At 41.4% G+C, this 25,705-nt stretch overlaps 1 protein-coding gene across 1 annotated transcript in view; it reads right to left on the reverse strand.

The window, feature by feature from the left end:
- Nucleotides 1-25,705, reverse strand: part of LOC123774731 (carbohydrate sulfotransferase 1) — a 77,260-nt gene that overhangs the window by 18,288 nt on the left and 33,267 nt on the right. Inside the window, exon 2 of the mRNA XM_045769268.2 lies at nucleotides 5,127-5,250. Within this exon, the coding sequence (XP_045625224.1) occupies nucleotides 5,127-5,250 (124 nt within the window). The remainder of the gene's footprint in view (nucleotides 1-5,126; nucleotides 5,251-25,705) is intronic.

Here is a 25,705-nt window from a genome sequence, read left to right on the forward strand (position 1 = left end):
TTTTTTTTATTGGAGTTAAAATTAACGTAGATATATGACCGAACCTACCCAACCCTACCTAACCTAACCTATCTTTATAGGTTAGGTTAGGTTAGGTAGCCGAAAAAGTTAGGTTAGGTTAGGTTAGGTAGGTTAGGTAGTCGAAAAACAATTAATTCATGAAAACTTGGCTTATTAGGCAAATCAGGCCTTGCATAGTAGGCTGAGAAGTGCGTTTTGGCTACTAGGTACGACATATATATATATATATATATATATATACATGTTGTACCTAGTAGCCAGAACGTCGTACTCGGCCTGCTATGCAAGGCCCAATTTGCATAATAAGCCAAGTTTTCCTGAATTTACATATTTTTCTAATTTTTTTCTTATGAAATGATAGACCAATCTATTTCATTATGTATGAGTTCATTTTATTTGTTTTGAGTTAAAAATAACGTAGATATATGACCGAAACTAAACTACCCTACCTAACCTAACCTATCTTAACCTATCTTAAGCTAGCCTAAACTAATATAACTAAGTCAATATTTTATGTTCATAGTATACTATAATAATAATAATTCAAATAAACCAATTGGAAATAATTTATGGAAAATAAAGATAATCACTCGGCCTATTAAGCAATCAAAAACATTGAAATTGAAACATAACATATTTAGTATTAGTATTGTGTTGCTCTTACATGCAACAGATGGCGCTGTTTTTCCAAAAAGCATGTTTTTACCTCTTACAGGTATGGCATCTATATAGAAGGTATATAAAAACACAGGTGTATTCAAATGGAAGGTTGTGTCAAAATTTCAAGGCAATCAGTGAAAAAATTTAGGAGATTACAGCGTGTGTTGCTCTTACGTCCAACAAATGGCGTTGTTTTCCAAAAATAACATGTTTTTACCTGTCACAGGTGAGGCATGTATATAGTAGGTATATAAAAACACGCGCCTATTCGAATGCAACGTTGTGTTAAAATTTTAAAGTAATCGGTAAAGAGGTTTCGAAGATTTCCCTCACATAAAAACAGTTAAAAAAAAAAAAACATTTTTTTTTTCCTGTCACAGACGTGACATCTATATAGTATGCATATAAAAACCCGCTCGGATGCGAATGGAACTTTGTGTGAAAATTTCAAAGCAATCGGTGAAGAACTTTCGGAGATTAGCGATTTTGAAGAAACGAACATTTTAATTTTTATTTATATAGATTTAGTGCAGAGTTAACCCACGTGTTCCTAGATACCATGATACTGAAACCTATCTCCTTCATTTTCTTCTTGAGCGGGGAGTGGCTTAAGGGCATTCATTTTTAAGATACGTAAAACATGTGCGTCTTGATTCGTCAAACACTTGTTTTTAACGAATTTTACGGGGTGTTACCAACAGGAATTAGATTTTCTTGCAAGGGGAACAATATCTATGTCTTCAGTCATATCCTTGTGATGGAAGTCAGAATATAGTTTTCTAAGAGAAGCAATGTTCCATCACAGTATACTGGTGGCACCATGCTTTTAGATATTACTGAGGATGGCCGCTATTTTTCTCGCGTTTATATTTGCTAGATATTTTTGTCTCGGAATCTACCAGGTTATGATACTGTTCCAACTGCCTTTATAAAGTTATATCCTCTTCGAACAGCGTATGGTCTTCCAGGAGTATTATAATTCCATTACGTTTGAGCAATCAGGGATGAGGTCCGCGCTTCTTGATGGGGGTACTCCACGGTCTAGGCACACCATCTACCATCAACGGATGCTGGTCTAGAAAGTCATCATCCTGTACCTGTCCTGTTCCTTGTGTTCACTATATTGTCGTCCATAGACACTATACTGTCGCATATGTACACTATACTGTTATCTGTGTTCATTATTGTCACATGTGTACACTGTAATGTTACTTATATACACTATACTGTCACCTGTGTACAGTAAAATGTTCTAATCTATGGTAGGCATAGATTAGAACCTCAAGGTACAGGAGCCACGAGAAGCCATCAGAATGGCGTCTGCTGGCGTATCTGGGTGGCTCTGTCGACGACATGCATACCGCTGTACTATGACTTGTCTCTCCTCCACACATGGTTATCACCCCCTCTCCCTCTCCTGTGCCCTTGGGCCAGATTCACGAAGCAGTTACGCAAGCACTTACGAACCTGTCCATCTTTTCTAAATCTTTGGCGGCTTTGTTTACAATTATTAAACAGTTAATGAGCTGCGAAGCACCAGGAGGCTGTTTATAACAATAAGAACAGTTGATTGACAAGTTTTCATGCTTGTAAACTGTTTAATAAATGTAACCAAAGCCGTCAAATAATGATGAAAGATGTAGAGGTTCGTAAGTACTTGCGCAACTGTTTCGTGAATCTGGGTCCTTGTCTTCAAGACTAGCCAGTCTACAGTGTTTGGGTGAGGATGATTGGGAAAACAGAGAGCTGGTTTCTTTGCTTTTTAAGCAGGCGTCAGCAGGCGCTACTCCGCTTGTCTTGTGTCGAGTGAAACCGGAGCAGGTTAATGATATTTCAGAGGACCAGGTGAGGTGGTACACAGCCGATCAAGCAAGTTTCTGGCGCCCAGCGGGCAAGCAAGTCCTCGGTGTTGTTGTCGTTTTAGATTCAGCCACTCGGAACAAAAAGTTGCAAGTAGCACGGGTTATGGTGAGCCCGTAGTGGACTTACCCGGCACAGGAGCGGCAAGCAATACGGGTTATGGTGAGCCCGTAGTGGACTTACTCGGCACAAGAGCAGGGCTGTATGCTCAGTCCCGGGCGGCCGACCACTTGTGATGGAAGGATGGAAGCGCAACCAAAGGTGAGTGAACTCAGGTTCCTCCTGAGGCAACTGGTCTGTTAATATCCGGTTTCTCTTGACAAATATTGGCCTGAGTAGGCCTGGTTGACAAATCAGTTACGAGACATAAGAACCTCGACACATTTCTTGAGGATTGATAAAAACATGGGAGCGTTCCATGTTTTTGCGGTCGGGGATCCGCAAAAACACGCCACTGACGATTGCCTTAAATCTTGCAGGAACCTCGCCACATGCCCGGGAGCCACCTCGCCACATGCCTGGGAGCCACCTCGTCACATACCGGGGAGCCACCTCGCAACATACCGGGGAGCAGCCTCACCACTTGGTTGGGAGCCACCTCGCCACATGGCTGGGAGCCACCTCGCCACATGGCTGGGAGCCACCTCGCCACATGGCTGGGAGCCACCTCGCCACATGGCTGGGAGCCACCTCGCCACATGGCTGGGAGCCACCTCGCCACATGGCTGGGAGCCACCTCGCCACATGGCTGGGAGCCACCTCGCCACATGGCTGGGAGCCACCCTGAGAACACAATGATCAAGAGCTAACATAAGTTTGACCAGTGCGGCAGAGAGCCACTTAAAGTCTTGGTTGTGAATGAGTGAAGACATTTGTTTAAGGTTTCTTGTAGTGTTTAGAACCCCGCCTTGTTAAGTCACGTATGTGTACTGTACTCTCACTGGAAGCTGTGTACACTTTACTGTCACCTTTGTACACTTTACTGTCACTTGTGTACACTATAATGACACTCGTGTACACTATAATGACACTCGTGTACACTATAATGACACCCGTGTACACTATAATGACACTCGTGTACACTATAATGACACTTGTGTACACTATAATGGCACCCGTGTACACTATAATGGCACCCTTGTACACTTTAATGGCACCCTTGTACACTTTAATGGCACCCTTGTACACTATAATGGCACCCTTGTACACTATAATGGCACCCGTGTACACTATAATGACACCCGTGTACACTATAATGGCACCCTTGTACACTATAATGGCACCCGTGTACACTATAATGACACCCTTGTACACTATAATGGCACCCTTGTACACTATAATGGCACCCTTGTACACTATAATGGCACCCTTGTACACTATAATGGCACCCTTGTACACTATAATGGCACCCTTGTACACTATAATGACACCCGTGTACACTATAATGGCACCCGTGTACACTATAATGACACCCGTGTACACTATAATGGCACCCGTGTACACTATAATGGCACTCGTGTACACTATAATGACACCCGTGTACACTATAATGGCACTCGTGTACACTATAATGACACTCGTGTACACTATAATGACACTCGTGTACACTATAATGACACTCGTGTACACTATAATGACACTCGTGTACACTATAATGACACTCGTGTACACTATAATGACACTCGTGTACACTATAATGACACTCGTGTACACTATAATGACACTCGTGTACACTATAATGACACTCGTGTACACTATAATGACACTCGTGTACACTATAATGACACTCGTGTACACTATAATGACACTCGTGTACACTATAATGACACTCGTGTACACTATAATGACACTCGTGTACACTATAATGACACTCGTGTACACTATAATGACACTCGTGTACACTATAATGACACTCGTGTACACTATAATGACACTCGTGTACACTATAATGACACTTGTGAATAATTATTAATTAGTTATATTATTATAAAAATTATTGTAATAATAATTGTTGTATTTAATAATTATCACTCTTCCTGCTGCTGGGTCATGAAGGGAACGGGCCTCGGGTGGAAGAGGGCTGCGACGACCTGTGTCTGGAACCCGTAGGTACGGGACCGGGCCGTCCGCCCCCCGGGGCTCGGGCGGCCCCCCAGGCTCTGCTTCAGGAGACTGGGGTCGTTCTTGCCCTTGCTGGGGTGGTTCTTCTCCGGCCCCGACCACGGCGGTCTCCGGGTCTGGCGTCCCTGTGTCTTCTTGCACCAACTTCGAGGTCAACCCCGGAGCTGGAGCCCCCTGGGGGCAGTTCGTTGTTGCCTTCATCCTCGTTCTGACAGTTCCTGCGACGGCGCTGGAACCAATCGTATTGGCGTTTGCCTTTCCATTGGAGACTTTCGGGGTTCCGAGGGGAAACCTGCTGCTTGGGTAACAGCTTCTCCTCCGTATCAACCTACTCTGGCTTTGCGCCCGGGAGAGGCCGCTCCAGTCCGACAACCAGAGAGCAACTCCATAGTCTCCTGACACTGATGGATGCCTACTACTACTCATGACTCTTGAGGACTCACCTGGGCGTCTCGAGGACTCACCTGGACGGGCGTGATGAGTGACGATCTGGGAGGCGAGCAGGAGGCTGATGAGCAGGAGGAGGAGCAGCACCCTGCGGGCCCGGGTCCCAGGCACCAGCATCCACACCTGCAGCATCACCCGCATCTGTGGGGCACCACAACGGTCGTTACTGCTGGGGGATGATGCGGCGGGGCTACGGGACGGGGGCACTCTGGGGGGGGGGTCAAGTTTGGAGGGGTGATGCTGGGAGGGGTGTTGCTGTGAGTATGGTGCTGCGGGAGGTTATATCTGAAGGGTATGCCGCTGGTGAAGGGGGTTGCTGTGAGGGGAATTACTGAGAAGAAGAGGGGAAGGGGCGAGACATGTGCTAGAGGGGAAAGATAAAGTGAGAGTGAGAGACAAACTGTAAATAGTTCATCAACACACAACTCTGCCGTCAGCCCAGATATAGGCACGACAACACGACTGGGAAACACGGAGCTCGGGTTGTGTTCAGGTGCACTCACAACAGCCTCCACACACACACACACACACACACACACACACACACACACACACACACACACACACACAAGCTGGAGAAACAGGCAGGAGTAACTGGTAGGGCGCTCCAGTGGATAAGGGAGTATTTAAGCAATAGGAAGCAGAGAGTTACGGTGAGGGGTGAGACCTCCGATTATCGTGAAGTCACCAGTGGAGTCCCACAGGGGACCTATCCTGGTACTCGGACCTATCCTGTTTCTGATATACGTAAATGATCTCCCGGAGGGTATAGACTCATTCCTCTCAATGTTTGCGGACGATGCCAAAATTATGAGAAGGATTAAGACAAAGCAGGACAGCTTGAGGCTTCAAGAAGACCTGGACAAGCGGCAGGAATGGTCGAACAAATGGTTGTTAGAATTTAACCCAAGCAAATTTAATGTAATGAAGTTAGGGGTAGGGAGTAGGAGACCAGTTACAAGGTATCATTTTGGAGATGAAATACTTCAAGAGTCAGAGAGAGAAGGCTCTGGGGGTTGATATCACGCCAGACCTGTCCCCTGAAGCCCATATCAAGAGGCTAACATCAGCGGCATATGTCAGGTTGGCTAACATAAGAACGGCCTTTAGAAACTCCGGTAAGGAATCTTTCAGAACATTATATACCACATATGTCAGACCATTCCTGGAGTATGCGGCTCCAGTATGGAGTCCATATCTAGTCAAGCATAAGACTAAACTGGAAAAAGGTTCAAAGGCTTGCCACCAGACTAGTACGAGGTCGTCACCACGTACACCCAGTGGTCGTCACCACGTACACCCAGTGGTCGTCACCACGTACACCCAGTGGTCGTCACCACGTACACCCAGTGGTCGTCACCACGTACACCCAGTGGTCGTCACCACGTACACTCAGTGGTCGTCACCACGTACACTCAGTGGTCGTCACCACGTACACTCAGTGGTCGTCACCACGTACACCCAGTGGTCGTCACCACGTACACTCAGTGGTCGTCACCACGTACACCCAGTGGTCGTCACCACGTACACCCAGGGGTCGTCGCCACGTACACCCAGTGGTCGTCACCACGTACACCCAGGGGTCGTCACCACGTACACTCAGTGGTCGTCACCACGTACACCCAGGGGTCGTCACCACGTACACCCAGGGGTCGTCACCACGTACACCCAGGGGTCGTCGCCACGTACACCCAGGGGTCGTCACCACGTACACCCAGGGGTCGTCGCCACGTACACCCAGTGGTCGTCACCACGTACACCCAGGGGTCGTCACCACGTACACCCAGGGGTCGTCGCCACGTACACCCAGGGGTCGTCGCCACGTACACTCAGTGGTCGTCGCCACGTACACTCAGTGGTCGTCGCCACGTACACCCAGTGGTCGTCGCCACGTACACCCAGGGGTCGTCGCCACGTACACCCAGGGGTCGTCGCCACGTACACCCAGGGGTCGTCACCACGTACACCCAGGGGTCGTCGCCACGTACACTCAGGGGTCGTCACCACGTACACCCAGGGGTCGTCGCCACGTACACTCAGTGGTCGTCACCACGTACACCCAGGGGTCGTCGCCACGTACACCCAGGGGTCGTCACCACGTACACCCAGGGGTCGTCACCACGTACACCCAGGGGTCGTCGCCACGTACACCCAGGGGTCGTCACCACGTACACCCAGGGGTCGTCGCCACGTACACTCAGTGGTCGTCACCACGTACACCCAGGGGTCGTCGCCACGTACACCCAGTGGTCGTCACCACGTACACCCAGGGGTCGTCGCCACGTACACCCAGTGGTCGTCACCACGTACACCCAGGGGTCGTCGCCACGTACACCCAGTGGTCGTCGCCACGTACACTCAGTGGTCGTCGCCACGTACACTCAGTGGTCGTCGCCACGTACACTCAGTGGTCGTCACCACGTACACCCAGTGGTCGTCACCACGTACACTCAGTGGTCGTCACCACGTACACCCAGTGGTCGTCGCCACGTACACCCAGTGGTCGTCGCCACGTACACCCAGTGGTCGTCACCACGTACACCCAGTGGTCGTCACCACGTACACCCAGTGGTCGTCACCACGTACACCCAGTGGTCGTCACCACGTACACCCAGTGGTCGTCGCCACGTACACCCAGTGGTCGTCACCACGTACACCCAGTGGTCGTCACCACGTACACCCAGTGGGTCTGACGCCACAAACTTGGACAGCGTCAAGCCAGAGACCAAAATAGTCCCAGTGCAAGACCGGATGGTGAAATATAATGACCCATCAGCCTCGCTGTATAATGACCCACCAACCTTGCTGAATAATGACCAACCAACCTTCCTGTATAATTACCCACCAACCTCGCTGTATAATGACCCACTAATTTTGTTGTATAATGACCCACCAGCCTCGCTGCATAATGACCCACCAACCTTGCTGAAAAATGACCCACCAACCTTCCTGTATAATGACCCACCAACCTTCCTGTATAATGACCCACCAACCTTGCTGTATAATGACCCACCAACCTCGCTGTATAATGACCCACTAATTTTGTTGTATAATGACCCACCAGCCTCGCTGCATAATGACCCACCAACCTCGCTGGATAATGACCCACCAATCTTGCTGTATAATGACCCACCAATCTTGCTGTATAATGACCCACCAATCTTGCTGTATAATGACCCACCAACCTTGCTGTATAATGACTGTGTTGTATAATGACCCACCGCCCGTGTTGTATAATGACCCACCGCCCGTGTTGTATAATGATCCACCGCCCGTGTTATATAATAATCTACCACCACCATCACCTCTACACCACCACCATCACCTCTACACCACCACCATCACCTCTAAGTAGTAGGGATGACGTGCCACAGGTACCTTTTTTTGGGGGGGAGAGGACCCCTGTGGACTGTACAGTCCACAGGTAACTTTTTTTTTTTTCTGGAAATTCGTGTGTAGCGCTTGGGGGTTTTCAGGTAAATTTTGTCAGTCACAGATTTTAGAAGTAAGGATTTCTTATGATGAAAATAATTTCCAAGACTTAGAAGTTTGTTAAGGGCTTATGGGAGAAATTCAAATAACGTATGTAGCTCTTTAGGGTTTCCAGGAGAACTCTACGGACATATTTTACATGTTTTCAACTTACAAAAATCGTCTATGTAAGCCTTAGTTATTCATGTAAATTTAGAAAGTTATCTGTGTAAGTCAGGGTTTTCAGGGGTTCGTACCTCACATCACCTCCCTCCCCCCCTTACCTCGCAATCTCTCGCGTCACCTTTATTTACCTTAAGCCCAGCCAGCCAGACGCTTCGTGTAGGTCTCCTCTTATCATATCTTATCTTATCTTCTCCATAATATCTGGACCGTCCCTCCTCTCTCTCTCTCCACTTCATATTATTCTCTCTCTTCCTATTTTCTGACATACTAATGTTTTATTCCTTTTTCATTAACCAGTCAGTTTTATACAAATCAACCGAAGCATCTCAATGTAACCTTTAATACTGAAACTGTCTCAGACTAACTAAGCTGGCCCCAGCTACCTGCCCCAGGCTATCTGCCCGAGGCAATCATCACCTGATTACCTGCCCTGTCATCTACCAGTCATTGTCAGCGTTCGCCACCGTAATAATTTATATATATTGCATTAGGCGTTAATAAAACTTATTTATTTATTTATAATTTATTTAGTCATCTAATTCATAGTTTACACAATTTATAATAAACTACTCATTTAGCCCAAAGTTCTAAGAAGCTCACTCCTCAATCTGGTTCTATAATATCCGTCCTATTCGTCTGTAAGAATAACCATTTTAGTTAGCGTTTACGCATGTAGCCGCTACCTCCGTCCCTATCTCACAAGGCGGAGGGTCATCTCCGTAATCATACATTATCTAGCGTCGCCTCAACACCTGTTCATACCTCTCACCCGCTCCACATCTCACTCCCGCATCACCTACACCGACCCCCACCGAACACCGCTGCTATCTTATCGTCACAATCTTATCTAGACCAGTCTCTCTCTACCTGACACCTTACTCTCCCTAATCATTATCATTAATATTGTTCTTTCTCAAATCCGTACAGCTATATGAACTTCGTAATACTAGTTCCATACATTAAACAAAACAGTTTTCTCAAATCAATCGATTCAATTGTCAAAACCTTAGCTCATGTCCTCGCATTACTTCCCTCGCACATCTTGTTTATTAACCCAGTCATACCCGGTAAATAAGATCAAGTCAGTTACTGAGCTCCAGCTCTCGTCCCCGCCTTAGTTCTCTTTCGTATCTTTGTAAATAATCCATCAATTCCCCTGAAATTTTTTACCCTCTGTATTTCAGACACCGTAAATAAGATCAAGTCAGTTACTGAACTCCAGCTCTCGTCCCCGCCTTAGTTCTCTTTCATATCTTTGTAAATAATCCATCAATTTCCCGAAAATTAAAAAGCAGACATACTTCAAAGTTAGTAAATAAGATCAAGTCAGTTACTGAGCTCCAGCTCTCGTCCCCACCTTAGTTCTCTCGCGTATCTTTGTAAATAACCCATCAATTTCCCTTAAATTTTTACCCTCTGTATTTCAGACATAGTAAATATGATGAAAACAATTATAAAACTCTAGCTCTTGTCCTCTGTCCGAGTTCACTCCTGTAAATTCATTACTATCAGTCCAAATCCCCCAGAGATTTAAACACCCAACTACATTTTCAGACATAGTAAATAAAACCAGTTCAGTTATCAAGTTTCAACTCTTGTCCCCCAGCTTAGTTCATTTTGTACAAGTTCTTTATTTCCAACTAAATCACCTGAGATTTAAGATCACCTTATTTCTAACGTAGTAAAATTAATCAGGGCATTAACCAAGCTACATTTCCTCAGCCTTAGATCATCGAACATAATTATATCCGACCAAGTTCCTCTCCAGCCTATCTGTTTATCAGAATAATTACATTACCCTCCCCTCCCCAACGTATCCAAACCTTCAATAATCATACTGTATTTGCATATTTTCTCTATATTCAGCTGTGTTCTTCACTTTTTGTCCATGTTTTCTGTGTTCATTCCATGTTCTACAAATGTTCACAGCATGCTCAGTTCAAATTTTTTCTGCCGTTTTCCCTGTATGTTCACTATGTTCTTTGTCATGTTTTCATGTGCATCATATGTTCTCTGTATAACTTTTATACTCAATATTCATGTTCTCAATGTTCTTAGCGCATTCTTCACATTTTTCCATGTTTTCTGTGTTCATTCCATGTTCTACAAATGTTCACAGCATGCTCAGTTCAAATTTTTTCTGCCGTTTTCCCCGTATGTTCACTATGTTCTTTGTCATGTTTTCATGTGCATCATATGTTCTCTGTATAACTTTTATACTCAATATTCATGTTCTCAATGTTCTTAGCGCATTCTTCACATTTTTCCATGTTTTCTGTGTTCATTCCATGTTCTACAAATGTTCACAGCATGCTCAGTTCAAATTTTTTCTGCCGTTTTCCCCGTATGTTCACTATGTTCTTTGTCATGTTTTCATGTGCATCATATGTTCTCTGTATAACTTTTATACTCAATATTCATGTTCTCAATGTTCTTAGCGCATTCTTCACATTTTTCCATGTTTTTCTGCATTCATTCCATGTTCTATAAATGTTCACAGCATGCTCAGTTCAATTCTTTTCTACCGCTTTCCCCGTATGTTCACTATGTTCTTTGTCATGTTTTCATGCACATCATATGTTCCCTGTATAACTTTTATACTCAATATTCATGTTCTCAATGTTCTTAGCCTGTTCTTCACATGTTCAGTGTTCATTCTTTGTATTCCCTATGTTCCTTATCATGTCTTCATATTCTCTATAAGTTCATATTCCCTGCATGTTCACTCTATTCATCAACTTTTTCTTACATGTTTTCTGTGTTCACCGTATGTTCACTGTGTTCATTCCCCTACTTAACCTCAATTTTTTATGTTCTTTGTTTCTTTCATTCACTAACTAGTTCTTTGTCAAATAATATTATACTGCATTACAGTTCCCTCAACAATTTTAGTCACCAAGTTTTTATTTGCAAAACTATGTCAAAGTAATTCTCGTAGTCAACTTATTAGTTCTACCAACCCCGTTCTTAAACAAAATCTACACTTTATTCAGTTCCAAATTTACAAAGACAAACCTTTCTCGTAACTTCTTAACTAAAAATCTTTCGCCAATCAACTAAAACATAGTCACTTTCGTCATTTTTCAACTAAACTTATCCATAGTCAACAGAAAATTGTCAAAGGAAACTTCTTTCAGCACTTTCTTAACAGCCGCTATGTTTCATCAAGAAAAAATTGTCAAAGGAAACTTTCCAAAACTGTTCATAACTAGCTTTTATCCATCGTCAATCAACTAAAAATAATAACTTTCATCATTTCTTAACTAAACTTATTCCCCAGTCATCAGAAAATAACCGTGTTCTTCATGTTTCATTGTCATTTCATAACTAAAATTATCCATCAATCAACAGAAAAAGCCATGTTCATCATGTTTTGTCTTTTTGCTTAACTAAAATTATGTTTTGTCAAGTAAGAAAAAATAACCAAAGATATCTTTCATCGCTGTTCTTAACTGACATTATACTTTGGGGAGCACAAAAATAGTCTCCCTCGTCATGTTTTGTCTTTTTCCTTAACTAAAGTATTCATCAGTCAACTAAAAAATAGTTACTTCATCATGTTTCCTTGTCATTTCTTACCTGAAATATCACTTCTCTCATTTAAAATAGTCAGGTGTAGCCTCTTTCCAACACTGTTCTTAACTAAAGTAACCTTTCACTTCGCTAGAATAGTCATATTCATCGTTGTTCCTAACTAAAATTATATGTCGTTAAGTAAGAAATATAGTCAAAGACACTCTTCGAGACATCAAGGACTTACTCAAAGACATCAAAGTTGCACTCAAAGACATCCTTTGAGACATCAAAGACATCCTTTAAGACTTCAATGGGACTCTTCGAGATATCAAAAGACACTCTCAAACGCTCAAAAATTTACTTGCATCCTCAAAGTTATTCTCAGAGGCATAAAAGTCATTCTCAGATCTATCAAATTATTCTCGATGTCATCAAAAAGTATTTTCTCGTTCATCAAAGTTAATCTCAGAGTTAACAAAGGTAATCTCTAACTCACTCTCGAACATCAAAGTTGTTTCAAAGACATCAAAGTTAATCTCAGAGTTATCCAAAGATATTCTCATGTCCACAAAAGTTAATCTCAAACATCTCCGTTCATAAAAGTTATTCTCTAAGAGCAATCAAAAGTTATTCTCAGTCATCAAAGTTATTCCAAGAGACGTCAAAGTTAATCCAAGACATCATCTTTCATCAAAGATATTCTCTCTAAGCCATCAATGTTCTTCTCTAAGACATAAAAGTCATTCTCTATGTCATCAAAAAGTTATTCTCTGAGCTAACAAAATACTACTCATGTTCTCAAAGACATTCTCCAATTCATCAATGTTGTTTCAAAGACATCAAAGTTAATCTCAGAGTTATCCAAAGACATTCTCAAAGTCATCTAAAGTTATTCTCTAAGACATCAAAGTTATTCTAAGAGTTATCAAAAGTTATTCTCAGTCATGTTATGTTATTCTCTAACTCACTTCCATTCATCAAAGACATTCTCTAAGCCCTCAAAGTTATTCTCTAAGACAACAAAGTCATTCCCAGAGTCATCAAAAAGTTATTCTTCGAAACATAAAATTTGCTCTGTAAGATATCTTCGTTCATCAAACTTATTCTCAGAGATATCTAAAGTTATTCTCAGAACAATCAAAAGTTATTCTAAGACAACAAAAGTTATTCTCAGAGCTACCCAAAGCTATTCTCAGAGTCACCTTCGTTCGTCAGAGAAACTTTCAAAACATCTTTGTTCATCAAACTTGTTTTCAAAGTCATCAAAAGTTAATCTAAGACATCTTCTTTCATCAAAGTTATTTTCAGAGTCATCAAAGTGATCTCTAATTCACCTTTGTTCTCCCAAAGTTGTTCTCTAAGACACCTTCGTTCATCAAAGAAACTCTCCTTCTTCCATCATGTTATTCTTTAAGACATCTTCAGTCATAAAATTTCTCTCCAAAATGTAACTAGTTCAGCTTTTCATACCAAACCTGCATTTCTGTTAAAACATATTTTCTTAGTTGTTTTACCCTAAAACTGTTCTCTGAACTACACTGTTCAAACCTACGTAACCTATCCTCTCCACCCAATGTTACTTAGTTAACGTAACGTTCCTAAACCTAACTTTACCTATCCTAACATAACTTACCTTACCTATCTTACGTAACTTTACCTATCTTACCTAACTTAACCTGCATAACCTAACTTTACCTATGTTACCTTACCTTACCTATCTTACCTAACCTAACTTTACCTATGTTACCTTACCTTACCTACCTTTCCTAACTTAACCTGCTTAACCTATCTTACCTATCTTACCTAACTTTACCTATCTTACCTAACTTTCATAACCTAACTTTACCTATCCTAACATAACTTACCTTCCCTATCTTACCTAACTTTACCTATCCTAACATAACTTACCTTACCTATCATACCTAACTTAACCTAACTTTACCTATCCTAACTTAACTTACCTAACTTATTCTGCTTAACCTAACTTACCTACATTACCTAACTTAACCTGCTTAACCTAACTTACCTTACCTTACCTAACTTAACCTGCTTAACCTAACTTATTTAACTTATCTTACCTATCCTAACCTAACTTGCTTTACCTAACTTAATCTTACATTCCCAAACTGATGTATCCTAACTTATCTAGTCAAACCAGACATGATCTAACTTACATAAGTATTCCTTCTTGTCTTTTGTGTTTCGTCAATCATTGTCTCATATTCATTTACTCATTTCATTAGTTAATTTCTCAAATGGTCACTTATGGATTTCAAGTGCTATTTGTTAGAGATTGGATATTTAAGCATTTCAAAGAATTTTTGTTATATATGGGCATTTACTCATTTCAAGGGATAATTTCTCAAATGGACGTTTTTGCATTTCAAGTGTTATTTGTTTAAGATTTGGTGTTTAACCATTTCAAAGGATTTTTGTTATATATGGGAACTTACTCGTTTCAAGGGCTAATTTCTCAAATGGTCATTTTTGCAGATCAAGGGTTATTTGTTAAAGTTCATCAAGTTGCTCAAAAGTTGTATTTATTATGTTTGTTATCATATGTTCTTATTCCCCAACCCCTTAACCTAACCTCTTGTAATCTTAGTGTATTTGGTAGGTTCTATCATATGTTCTTATTCCCCAACCCCTTAACCTAACCTCTTGTAATCTTAGTGTATTTGGTAGGTTCTATCATATGTTCTTATTCCCCAACCCCTTAACCTAACCTCTTGTAATCTTAGTGTATTTGGTAGGTTCTATCATATGTTCTTATTCCCCAACCCTTTAACCTAACCTTTCAGATGTAGTTTATGGTGTTTTTGACGTATTTGTTGAATATATTATCCTTTTCCTAACCTTTCTGATGTAGTTTTGTTTCTCCTTTGTATATTTTTACCCAAACCCACAATCCCACTTAACCTTCTTTTACTTTGTTTTACTCCCACTCCTTCTAACCCTCCTTTTCTATCTCTCTCCCTTATTCTCTCTCTTCCTCCCCCTCTCACTCACTCATTTGCTCAAATGCTCTCTTCTTTCTCAAATTCAAGTCTTAATGCACCCATTCTATCCCCCTTCGCTCACTCTCTCTCATTCTCTTATTTTTCTTTTTCTCAAATTCAAATCTTAGTTCCCCCATGCCCACACTCTCTCTCTCATTCTCTCTTCTTCGGTCCCATTTTCGTCCGCCCCCTCTCTCCTACTCCTTGCTCTTCTTTCATGCTCTCACTCCCTTGAGCTCTTGTTTCTCAAATTCAAGTCTTAGTAGATCTGATTCTTTACTATTGTAATTTTTATTATTACTATGATAAAGAATGAACTTATATGTGAAAACAAAGTAAAAGAAGGTTAAGTGGGATGGTGGGTTTGGGTAAAAATATACAAAGGAGAAACAAAACTACATCAGAAAGGTTAGGAAAAGGATAATATATTCAACAAATACGTCAAAAAACACAATAAACTAAATCTGAAAGGTTAGGAAAAGGATAATATATTCAACAAATACGTCAAAAACACCATAAACTACATCTGAAAGGTTAGGTTAAAGGGTTGGGGAATAAGAACATATGATAGAACCTACCAAATACACTAAGATTACAAGAGGTTAGGTTAAGGGGTTGGGGAATAAGAACATATGATAACAAACATAATAAATACAACTTTTGAGCAACTTGATGAACTTTAACAAATAACCCTTGATCTGCAAAAATGACCATTTGAGAAATTAGCCCTTGAAACGAGTAAGTTCCCATATATAACAAAAATCCTTTGAAATGGTTAAACACCAAATCTTAAACAAATAACACTTGAAATGCAAAAACGTCCATTTGAGAAATTATCCCTTGAAATGAGTAAATGCCCATATATAACAAAAATTCTTTGAAATGCTTAAATATCCAATCTCTAACAAATAGCACTTGAAATCCATAAGTGACCATTTGAGAAATTAACTAATGAAATGAGTAAATGAATATGAGACAATGATTGACGAAACACAAAAGACAAGAAGGAATACTTATGTAAGTTAGATCATGTCTGGGTTGACTAGATAAGTTAGGATACATCAGTTTGGGAATGTAAGATTAAGTTAGGTAAAGCAAGTTAGGTTAGGATAGGTAAGATAAGTTAAATAAGTTAGGTTAAGCAGGTTAAGTTAGGTAAGGTAAGGTAAGTTAGGTTAAGCAGGTTAAGTTAGGTAATGTAGGTAAGTTAGGTTAAGCAGAATAAGTTAGGTAAGTTAAGTTAGGATAGGTAAAGTTAGGTTAAGTTAGGTATGATAGGTAAAGTAAGTTATGTTAGGATAGGTAAAGTTAGGTAAGATAGGGAAGGTAAGGTAAGTTATGTTAGGATAGGTAAAGTTAGGTTATGAAAGTTAAGTTAGGTAAGATAGGTAAAGTTAGGTAAGATAGGTTAAGCAGGTTAAGTTAGGAAAGGTAGGTAAGGTAAGGTAACATAGGTAAAGTTAGGTTATGCAGGTTAAGTTAGGTAAGATAGGTAAAGTTAGGTAAGATAGGTAAGGTAAGTTATGTTAGGATAGGTAAAGTTAGGTTTAGGAACGTTACGTTAACTAAGTAACATTGGGTAGAGAGGATAGGTTACGTAGGTTTGAACAGTGTAGTTCAGAGAACAGTTTTAGGGTAAAACAACTAAGAAAATATGTTTTAACAGAAATGCAGGTTTGGTATGAAAAGCTGAACTAGTTACATTTTGGAGAGAAATTTTATGACTGAAGATGTCTTAAAGAATAACATGATGGAAGAAGGAGAGTTTCTTTGATGAACGAAGGTGTCTTAGAGAACAACTTTGGGAGAACAAAGGTGAATTAGAGATCACTTTGATGACTCTGAGAATAACTTTAGATGTCTCTGAAAATAACTTTGATGAAAGAAGATGTCTTAGATTAACTTTTGATGACTTTGAAAACAAGTTTGATGAACAAAGATGTTTTGAAAGTTTCTCTGACGAACGAAGGTGACTCTGAGAATAGCTTTGGGTAGCTCTGAGAATAACTTTTGTTGTCTTAGAATAACTTTTGATTGTTCTGAGAATAACTTTAGATATCTCTGAGAATAAGTTTGATGAACGAAGATATCTTACAGAGCAAATTTTATGTTTCGAAGAATAACTTTTTGATGACTCTGGGAATGACTTTGTTGTCTTAGAGAATAACTTTGAGGGCTTAGAGAATGTCTTTGATGAATGGAAGTGAGTTAGAGAATAACATAACATGACTGAGAATAACTTTTGATAACTCTTAGAATAACTTTGAAGTCTTAGAGAATAACTTTAGATGACTTTGAGAATGTCTTTGGATAACTCTGAGATTAACTTTGATGTATTTGAAACAACATTGATGAATTGGAGAATGTCTTTGAGAACATGAGTAGTATTTTGTTAGCTCAGAGAATAACTTTTTGATGACAGAGAATGACTTTTATGTCTTAGAGAAGAACATTGATGGCTTAGAGAGAATATCTTTGATGAAAGATGATGTCTTGGATTAACTTTGACGTCTCTTGGAATAACTTTGATGACTGAGAATAACTTTTGATAGCTCTTAGAGAATAACTTTTATGAACGGAGATGTTTGAGATTAACTTTGATAGCTCAGAATAACTTTTGTGGACATGAGAATATCTTTGGATAACTCTGAGATTAACTTTGATGTCTTTGAAACAACTTTGATGTACGAGAGTGAGTTAGAGATTACCTTTGTTAACTCTGAGATTAACTTTGATGAACGAGAAAATACTTTTTGATGACATCGAGAATAATTTGATAGCTCTGAGAATGACTTTTATGCCTCTGAGAATAACTTTGAGGATGCAAGTAAATTTTTGAGCGTTTGAGAGTGTCTTTTGATATCTCGAAGAGTCCCATTGAAGTCTTAAAGGATGTCTTTGATGTCTCAAAGGATGTCTTTGAGTGCAACTTTGATGTCTTTGAGTAAGTCCTTGATGTCTCGAAGAGTGTCTTTGACTATATTTCTTACTTAACGACATATAATTTTAGTTAGGAACAACGATGAATATGACTATTCTAGCGAAGTGAAAGGTTACTTTAGTTAAGAACAGTGTTGGAAAGAGGCTACACCTGACTATTTTAAATGAGAGAAGTGATATTTCAGGTAAGAAATGACAAGGAAACATGATGAAGTAACTATTTTTTAGTTGACTGATGAATACTTTAGTTAAGGAAAAAGACAAAACATGACGAGGGAGACTATTTTTGTGCTCCCCAAAGTATAATGTCAGTTAAGAACAGCGATGAAAGATATCTTTGGTTATTTTTTCTTACTTGACAAAACATAATTTTAGTTAAGCAAAAAGACAAAACATGATGAACATGGCTTTTTCTGTTGATGGATAATTTTAGTTATGAAATGACAATGAAACATGAAGAACACGGTTATTTTCTGATGACTGGGGAATAAGTTTAGTTAAGAAATGATGAGTTATTATTTTTAGTTGATTGACGATGGATAAAAGCTAGTTATGAACAGTTTTGGAAAGTTTCCTTTGACAATTTTTTCTTGATGAAACATAGCGGCTGTTAAGAAAGTGCTGAAAGAAGTTTCCTTTGACAATTTTCTGTTGACTATGGATAAGTTTAGTTGAAAAATGACGAAAGTGACTATGTTTTAGTTGATTGGCGAAAGATTTTTAGTTAAGAAGTTACGAGAAAGGTTTGTCTTTGTAAATTTGGAACTGAATAAAGTGTAGATTTTGTTTAAGAACGGGGTTGGTAGAACTAATAAGTTGACTACGAGAATTACTTTGACATAGTTTTGCAAATAAAAACTTGGTGACTAAAATTGTTGAGGGAACTGTAATGCAGTATAATATTATTTGACAAAGAACTAGTTAGTGAATGAAATAAACAAAGAACATAAAAAATTGAGGTTAAGTAGGGGAATGAACACAGTGAACATACGGTGAACACAGAAAACATGTAAGAAAAAGTTGATGAATAGAGTGAACATGCAGGGAATATGAACTTATAGAGAATATGAAGACATGATAAGGAACATAGGGAATACAAAGAATGAACACTGAACATGTGAAGAACAGGCTAAGAACATTGAGAACATGAATATTGAGTATAAAAGTTATACAGGGAACATATGATGTGCATGAAAACATGACAAAGAACATAGTGAACATACGGGGAAAACGGCAGAAAAAATTTGAACTGAGCATGCTGTGAACATTTGTAGAACATGGAATGAACACAGAAAACATGGAAAAATGTGAAGAATGCGCTAAGAACATTGAGAACATGAATATTGAGTATAAAAGTTATACAGAGAACATATGATGCACATGAAAACATGACAAAGAACATAGTGAACATACGGGGAAAACGGCAGAAAAAATTTGAACTGAGCATGCTGTGAACATTTGTAGAACATGGAATGAACACAGAAAACATGGAAAAATGTGAAGAATGCGCTAAGAACATTGAGAACATGAATATTGAGTATAAAAGTTATACAGAGAACATATGATGCACATGAAAACATGACAAAGAACATAGTGAACATACGGGGAAAACGGCAGAAAAAATTTGAACTGAGCATGCTGTGAACATTTGTAGAACATGGAATGAACACAGAAAACATGGACAAAAAGTGAAGAACACAGCTGAATATAGAGAAAATATGCAAATACAGTATGATTATTGAAGGTTTGGATACGTTGGGGAGGGGAGGGTAATGTAATTATTCTGATAAACAGATAGGCTGGAGAGGAACTTGGTCGGATATAATTATGTTCGATGATCTAAGGCTGAGGAAATGTAGCTTGGTTAATGCCCTGATTAATTTTACTACGTTAGAAATAAGGTGATCTTAAATCTCAGGTGATTTAGTTGGAAATAAAGAACTTGTACAAAATGAACTAAGCTGGGGGACAAGAGTTGAAACTTGATAACTGAACTGGTTTTATTTACTATGTCTGAAAATGTAGTTGGGTGTTTAAATCTCTGGGGGATTTGGACTGATAGTAATGAATTTACAGGAGTGAACTCGGACAGAGGACAAGAGCTAGAGTTTTATAATTGTTTTCATCATATTTACTATGTCTGAAATACAGAGGGTAAAAATTTAAGGGAAATTGATGGGTTATTTACAAAGATACGCGAGAGAACTAAGGTGGGGACGAGAGCTGGAGCTCAGTAACTGACTTGATCTTATTTACTAACTTTGAAGTATGTCTGCTTTTAAATTTTCGGGAAATTGATGGATTATTTACAAAGATATGAAAGAGAACTAAGGCGGGGACGAGAGCTGGAGTTCAGTAACTGACGATCTTATTTAAGGTGTCTGAAATACAGAGGGTAAAAAATTTCAGGGGAATTGATGGATTATTTATAAAGATACGAAAGAGAACTAAGGCGGGGACGAGAGCTGGAGCTCAGTAACTGACTTGATCTTATTTACCGGGTATGACTGGGTTAATAAACAAGATGTGCGAGGGAAGTAATGCGAGGACATGAGCTAAGGTTTTGACAATTGAATCGATTGATTTGAGAAAACTGTTTTGTTTAATGTATGGAACTAGTATTACGAAGTTCATATAGCTGTACGGATTTGAGAAAGAACAATATTAATGATAATGATTAGGGAGAGTAAGGTGTCAGGTAGAGAGAGACTGGTCTAGATAAGATTGTGACGATAAGATAGCAGCGGTGTTCGGTGGGGGTCGGTGTAGGTGATGCGGGAGTGAGATGCGGAGCGGGTGAGAGGTATGAACAGGTGTTGAGGCGACGCTAGATAATGTATGATTACGGAGATGACCCTCCGCCTTGTGAGATAGGGACGGAGGTAGCGGCTACATGCGTAAACGCTAACTAAAATGGTTATTCTTACAGACGAATAGGACGGATATTATAGAACCAGATTGAGGAGTGAGCTTCTTAGAACTTTGGGCTAAATGAGTAGTTTATTATAAATTGTGTAAACTATGAATTAGATGACTAAATAAATTATAAATAAATAAATAAGTTTTATTAACGCCTAATGCAATATATATAAATTATTACGGTGGCGAACGCTGACAATGACTGGTAGATGACAGGGCAGGTAATCAGGTGATGATTGCCTCGGGCAGATAGCCTGGGGCAGGTAGCTGGGGCCAGCTTAGTTAGTCTCTGAGACAGTTTCAGTATTAAAGGTTACATTGAGATGCTTCGGTTGATTTGTATAAAACTGACTGGTTAATGAAAAAGGAATAAAACATTAGTATGTCAGAAAATAGGAAGAGAGAATAATATGAAGAGGAGAGAGAGAGAGGAGGGACGGTCCAGATATTATGGAGAAGATAAGATAAGATATGATAAGAGGAGACCTACACGAAGCATCTGGCTGGCTGGGCCTAAGGTAAATAAAGGTGACGCGAGAGATTGCGAGGTAAGGGGGGGAGGGAGGTGATGTGAGGTACGAACCCCTGAAAACCCTGACTTACACAGATAACTTTCTAAATTGACATGAATAACTAAGGCTTACATAGACGATTTTTGTAAGTTGAAAACATGTAAAATATGTCCGTAGAGTTCTCCTGGAAACCCTAAAGAGCTACATACGTTATTTGAATTTCTCCCATAAGCCCTTAACAAACTTCTAAGTCTCGGAAATTATTTTCATCATAAGAAATCCTTACTTCTAAAATCTGTGACTGACAAAATTTACCTGAAAACCCCCAAGCGCTACACACGAATTTCCAGAAAAAAAAGGTACCTGTGGACTGTACAGTCCACAGGGGTCCTCTCCCCCAAAAAAAAAGGTACCTGTGGCACGTCATCCCTACTACTCCTCTACACCACCACCATCACCTCTACACCACCACCATCACCTCTACACCACCACCATCACCTCTACACCACCACCATCACCTCTACACCACCACCATCACCTCTACACCACCACCATCACCTCTACACCACCACCATCACCTCTACATCACCACCATCACCTCTACACCACCACCATCACCTCTACACCACCACCATCACCTCTACACCACCACCATCACCTCTACTACACCACCACCATCACCTCTACTACACCACCACCATCACCTCCAATGTTATCCTTCATATTTCAATATATTACACACCCCTTACCCATGCCGTGAGCAGCAGTGGAAGAGGTCAGAGCCACATACATAATATGTGGCTCTGAGCCACATACATAATATGTGGCCCAGAAAGTGGAACCCCAAATTCCTTGAGGTGAGTAATGATCGAGTAGAGCAACCTACACCTTGTGCCCTCGTGCGACCAAACCTGCAATGTGTTCCGCGCTTCTCAAAACCCAGCTGCAAAGTCAAGGTCGCTTCGCTTCAGTGTATAATTAAGGATGATTAACTTTATGAAGGAATATTGAGGAAACAACGTAAATTCCCCAGAGACGTGGAGTGATAGAAGACAGAGGTAAACTTTGTACAGCAGTACAAAGATGAGTGACAGAGGTAAACACGTGTGATTCTTAAATTACAAACAATATTAAACCAAGGAGCAACGCATCTCAATTTCATATAATTTAAGTTTACGTAAGCTAGCCAATGGCAGGTTGGGCAGTAGGAGTAGAGGTGGGTGCAGCCACTTATTGGGAAACATTACAAGGGGCAAATTGGTTGTATACATTGACCCACACAATACGTTTTGTATGGCGGAAGCTGAATAATGGCAGGAGCTGGCGCGCGCGCGCCCGTTCACAATCCATTATTGTTGTGTTCATGACTGTCCTTGAATTAGGAGTCCTTGACTAACCCAATAACACACCTGAGTGGCTTGAGCTACCTGCAGCCTGCATATCTCTGCACAAGAGAAAATGTCATAATAAATAAGAGAAATAACTACTTTTCGGTAGTTATAGAGCACCACCACACACCCTGGGGTCGTCCCGAGTACACACCCTGGGGTCGTCCCGAGCACACACCCTGGGGTCGTCCCGAGCACCACCACACACCCTGGGGTCGTCCCCAACACCAGCACACACCCTGGGGTCGTTCCGAGCACCAGCACACACGCTGGGGTCGTCCCGAGCACCAGCACACACCCTGGGGTCGTCTCAAGCACCACCACACACCCTGGGGTCGTCCCCAGGGTGTGTGGTGGTGCTTGGGACGTCGACGTGTGGGGTGGTGCTTGTTGATGTCGACGCATTCTCTTGACGCTCGTCCCACACGTCCCAGGCTGGAGCATGGCGTCAAGGGGGGTGTTGACGGTCGTCCCACACGTCCCAGGCTGGAGCATGGCGTCAAGGGAGGTGTTGACGCTCGTCCCACACGTCCCAGGCTGGAACATGGCGTCAAGGGGGGTGTTGACGCTCGTCCCACACGTCCCAGGCTGGAGCATGGCGTCAAGGATGGTGTTGACGGTCGTCCCACACGTCCCAGGCTGGAGCATGGCGTCAAGGGAGGTGTTGACGCTCGTTTCACACGTCCCAGGCTGGAGCATGGCGTCAAGGGAGGTGTTGACACTCGTCTCACACGTCCCAGGCTGGAGCATGGCGTCAAGGGAGGTGTTGACGGTCGTCCCACACGTCCCAGGCTGGAGCGTGGCGTCAAGGGAGGTGTTGACGCTCGTTTCACACGTCCCAGGCTGGAGCGTGGCGTCAAGGGAGGTGTTGACGCTCGTCCCACACGTCCCAGGCTGGAGCGTGGCGTCAAGGGAGGTGTTGACGCTCGTCCCACACGTCCCAGGCTGGAGCGTGGCGTCAAGGGAGGTGTTGACGCTCGTCCCACACGTCCCAGGCTGGAGCGTGGCGTCAAGGGAGGTGTTGACGCTCGTCCTAATGTCAAGGTCGCGCTCAACGTGAGTAATTGTTGCCTTTATCTTGTGCACTATACCGTAGTGAGGCTTGACGCACCACCTCACAGTAGCATGCCTTGACCTACAGCACAGTAGCATGCCTTGACCTACATCACAGTAGCATGCCTTGACCTACAGCACAGTAGCACGGCTTGACGTATATCACAGGAGCACGGTTTGACGTATATCACGGTAGTATGACTTGACGTACATCACGGTAGTATGACTTGACGTACATCACGGTAGTATGACTTGACGTACATCACAGTAGTATGACTTGACGTACATCACAGTAGTATGACTTGACGTACATCACGGTAGTATGACTTGACGTACATCACAGTAGCACGGGTTGGAAGTGCTACTGTGTTAGTGGTGGTGGCATTTATAACAATGTTCTAAAGTTATGTTATGCTCTGTTCTTGTCTATAGCGTGTGATGCAGATATCTTTAGTTATCTGCCTGGTGCCCACTATCTGTACATATATATTCATATTTTGTTGTAAGTGAAAAATTAAATTTGAGAGACCACAGAAAGGAAATTTTCTGAATACTTCCTCAAGCTGCTGAACCTAAACAATTTATTTGATGCGGAAGTTTGTAAATTATATATCAACACATTCTTTGGCTGATGATGAAGCCAAATGGGTTGGAAATGTTTGCTAATTAAGTAACCAACAGTTGCCTTGAGGGTGTACCCAATTCCTCCACAGGTTAACCAACAGTTGCCTTGAGGGTGTACCCAATTCCTCCACAGGTTAACCAACAGTTGCCTTGATGATGTACCCAATTCCTCCACAGGTTAAGCAACAGTAGCCTTGAGGGTGTACCCAATTCCTCCACAGGTTAACCAACAGTAGCCTTGATGATGTACCCAATTCCTCCACAGGTTAAGCAACAGTTGCCTTGAGGGTGTACCCAATTCCTCCACAGGTTAAGCAACAGTAGCCTTGAGGGTGTACCCAATTCCTCCCCGTGTTAAGCAACAGTTGCCTATATCTGTATCAGATCTCCAACTCGTGTATATGCAAGAGAGAGTTGGGTTGACCTTCGTCGCTACTGTTTGCTGTAAGACGCAGAGGAACAAGTTATTTTATGGATTCTTGCATATTTAACTAGTTGTACCTGATGCCACCACCTTACGCGCGCCTTGCTCTGTGGTGGTGACGTAGCAGTTTGTGCAGCTCACCTATACCTATCTTACAGCATGACAAGCTGGTACATGCCACTGATCTCATCATCTATACAAGCTGTGCTGCTACATGTTATAGTTATAACTGAAGATAAAACTTTTCAGGTCATAAACGTGTCTGGTACATGAAGAGAGAGGTTGGGGGACCATCCCATCCTCACACTAAATGTATATTTATTTGTTACATATGTAGAAAAAAATAATGAATTGAGAGGATTTTTGCAACATCAAGGAATGAACATTATTATTGGTTGGGTTGTACGCGTATTGTAATGTACGCCCGAGCACAGTCTCCGTGGTGTAGTGGTAAGACACTCACCTGGCGTTCCGCGAGCGCTATGTCATGGGTTCGTATCCTGGCCGGGGAGGATTTACTGGGCGCAAATCCTTAACTGTAGCCTCTGTTTAACGCAACAGTAA

This window comes from Procambarus clarkii, chromosome 68 (assembly GCF_040958095.1).
Source record: "Procambarus clarkii isolate CNS0578487 chromosome 68, FALCON_Pclarkii_2.0, whole genome shotgun sequence".
Lineage (NCBI taxonomy): Eukaryota > Metazoa > Arthropoda > Malacostraca > Decapoda > Cambaridae > Procambarus > Procambarus clarkii.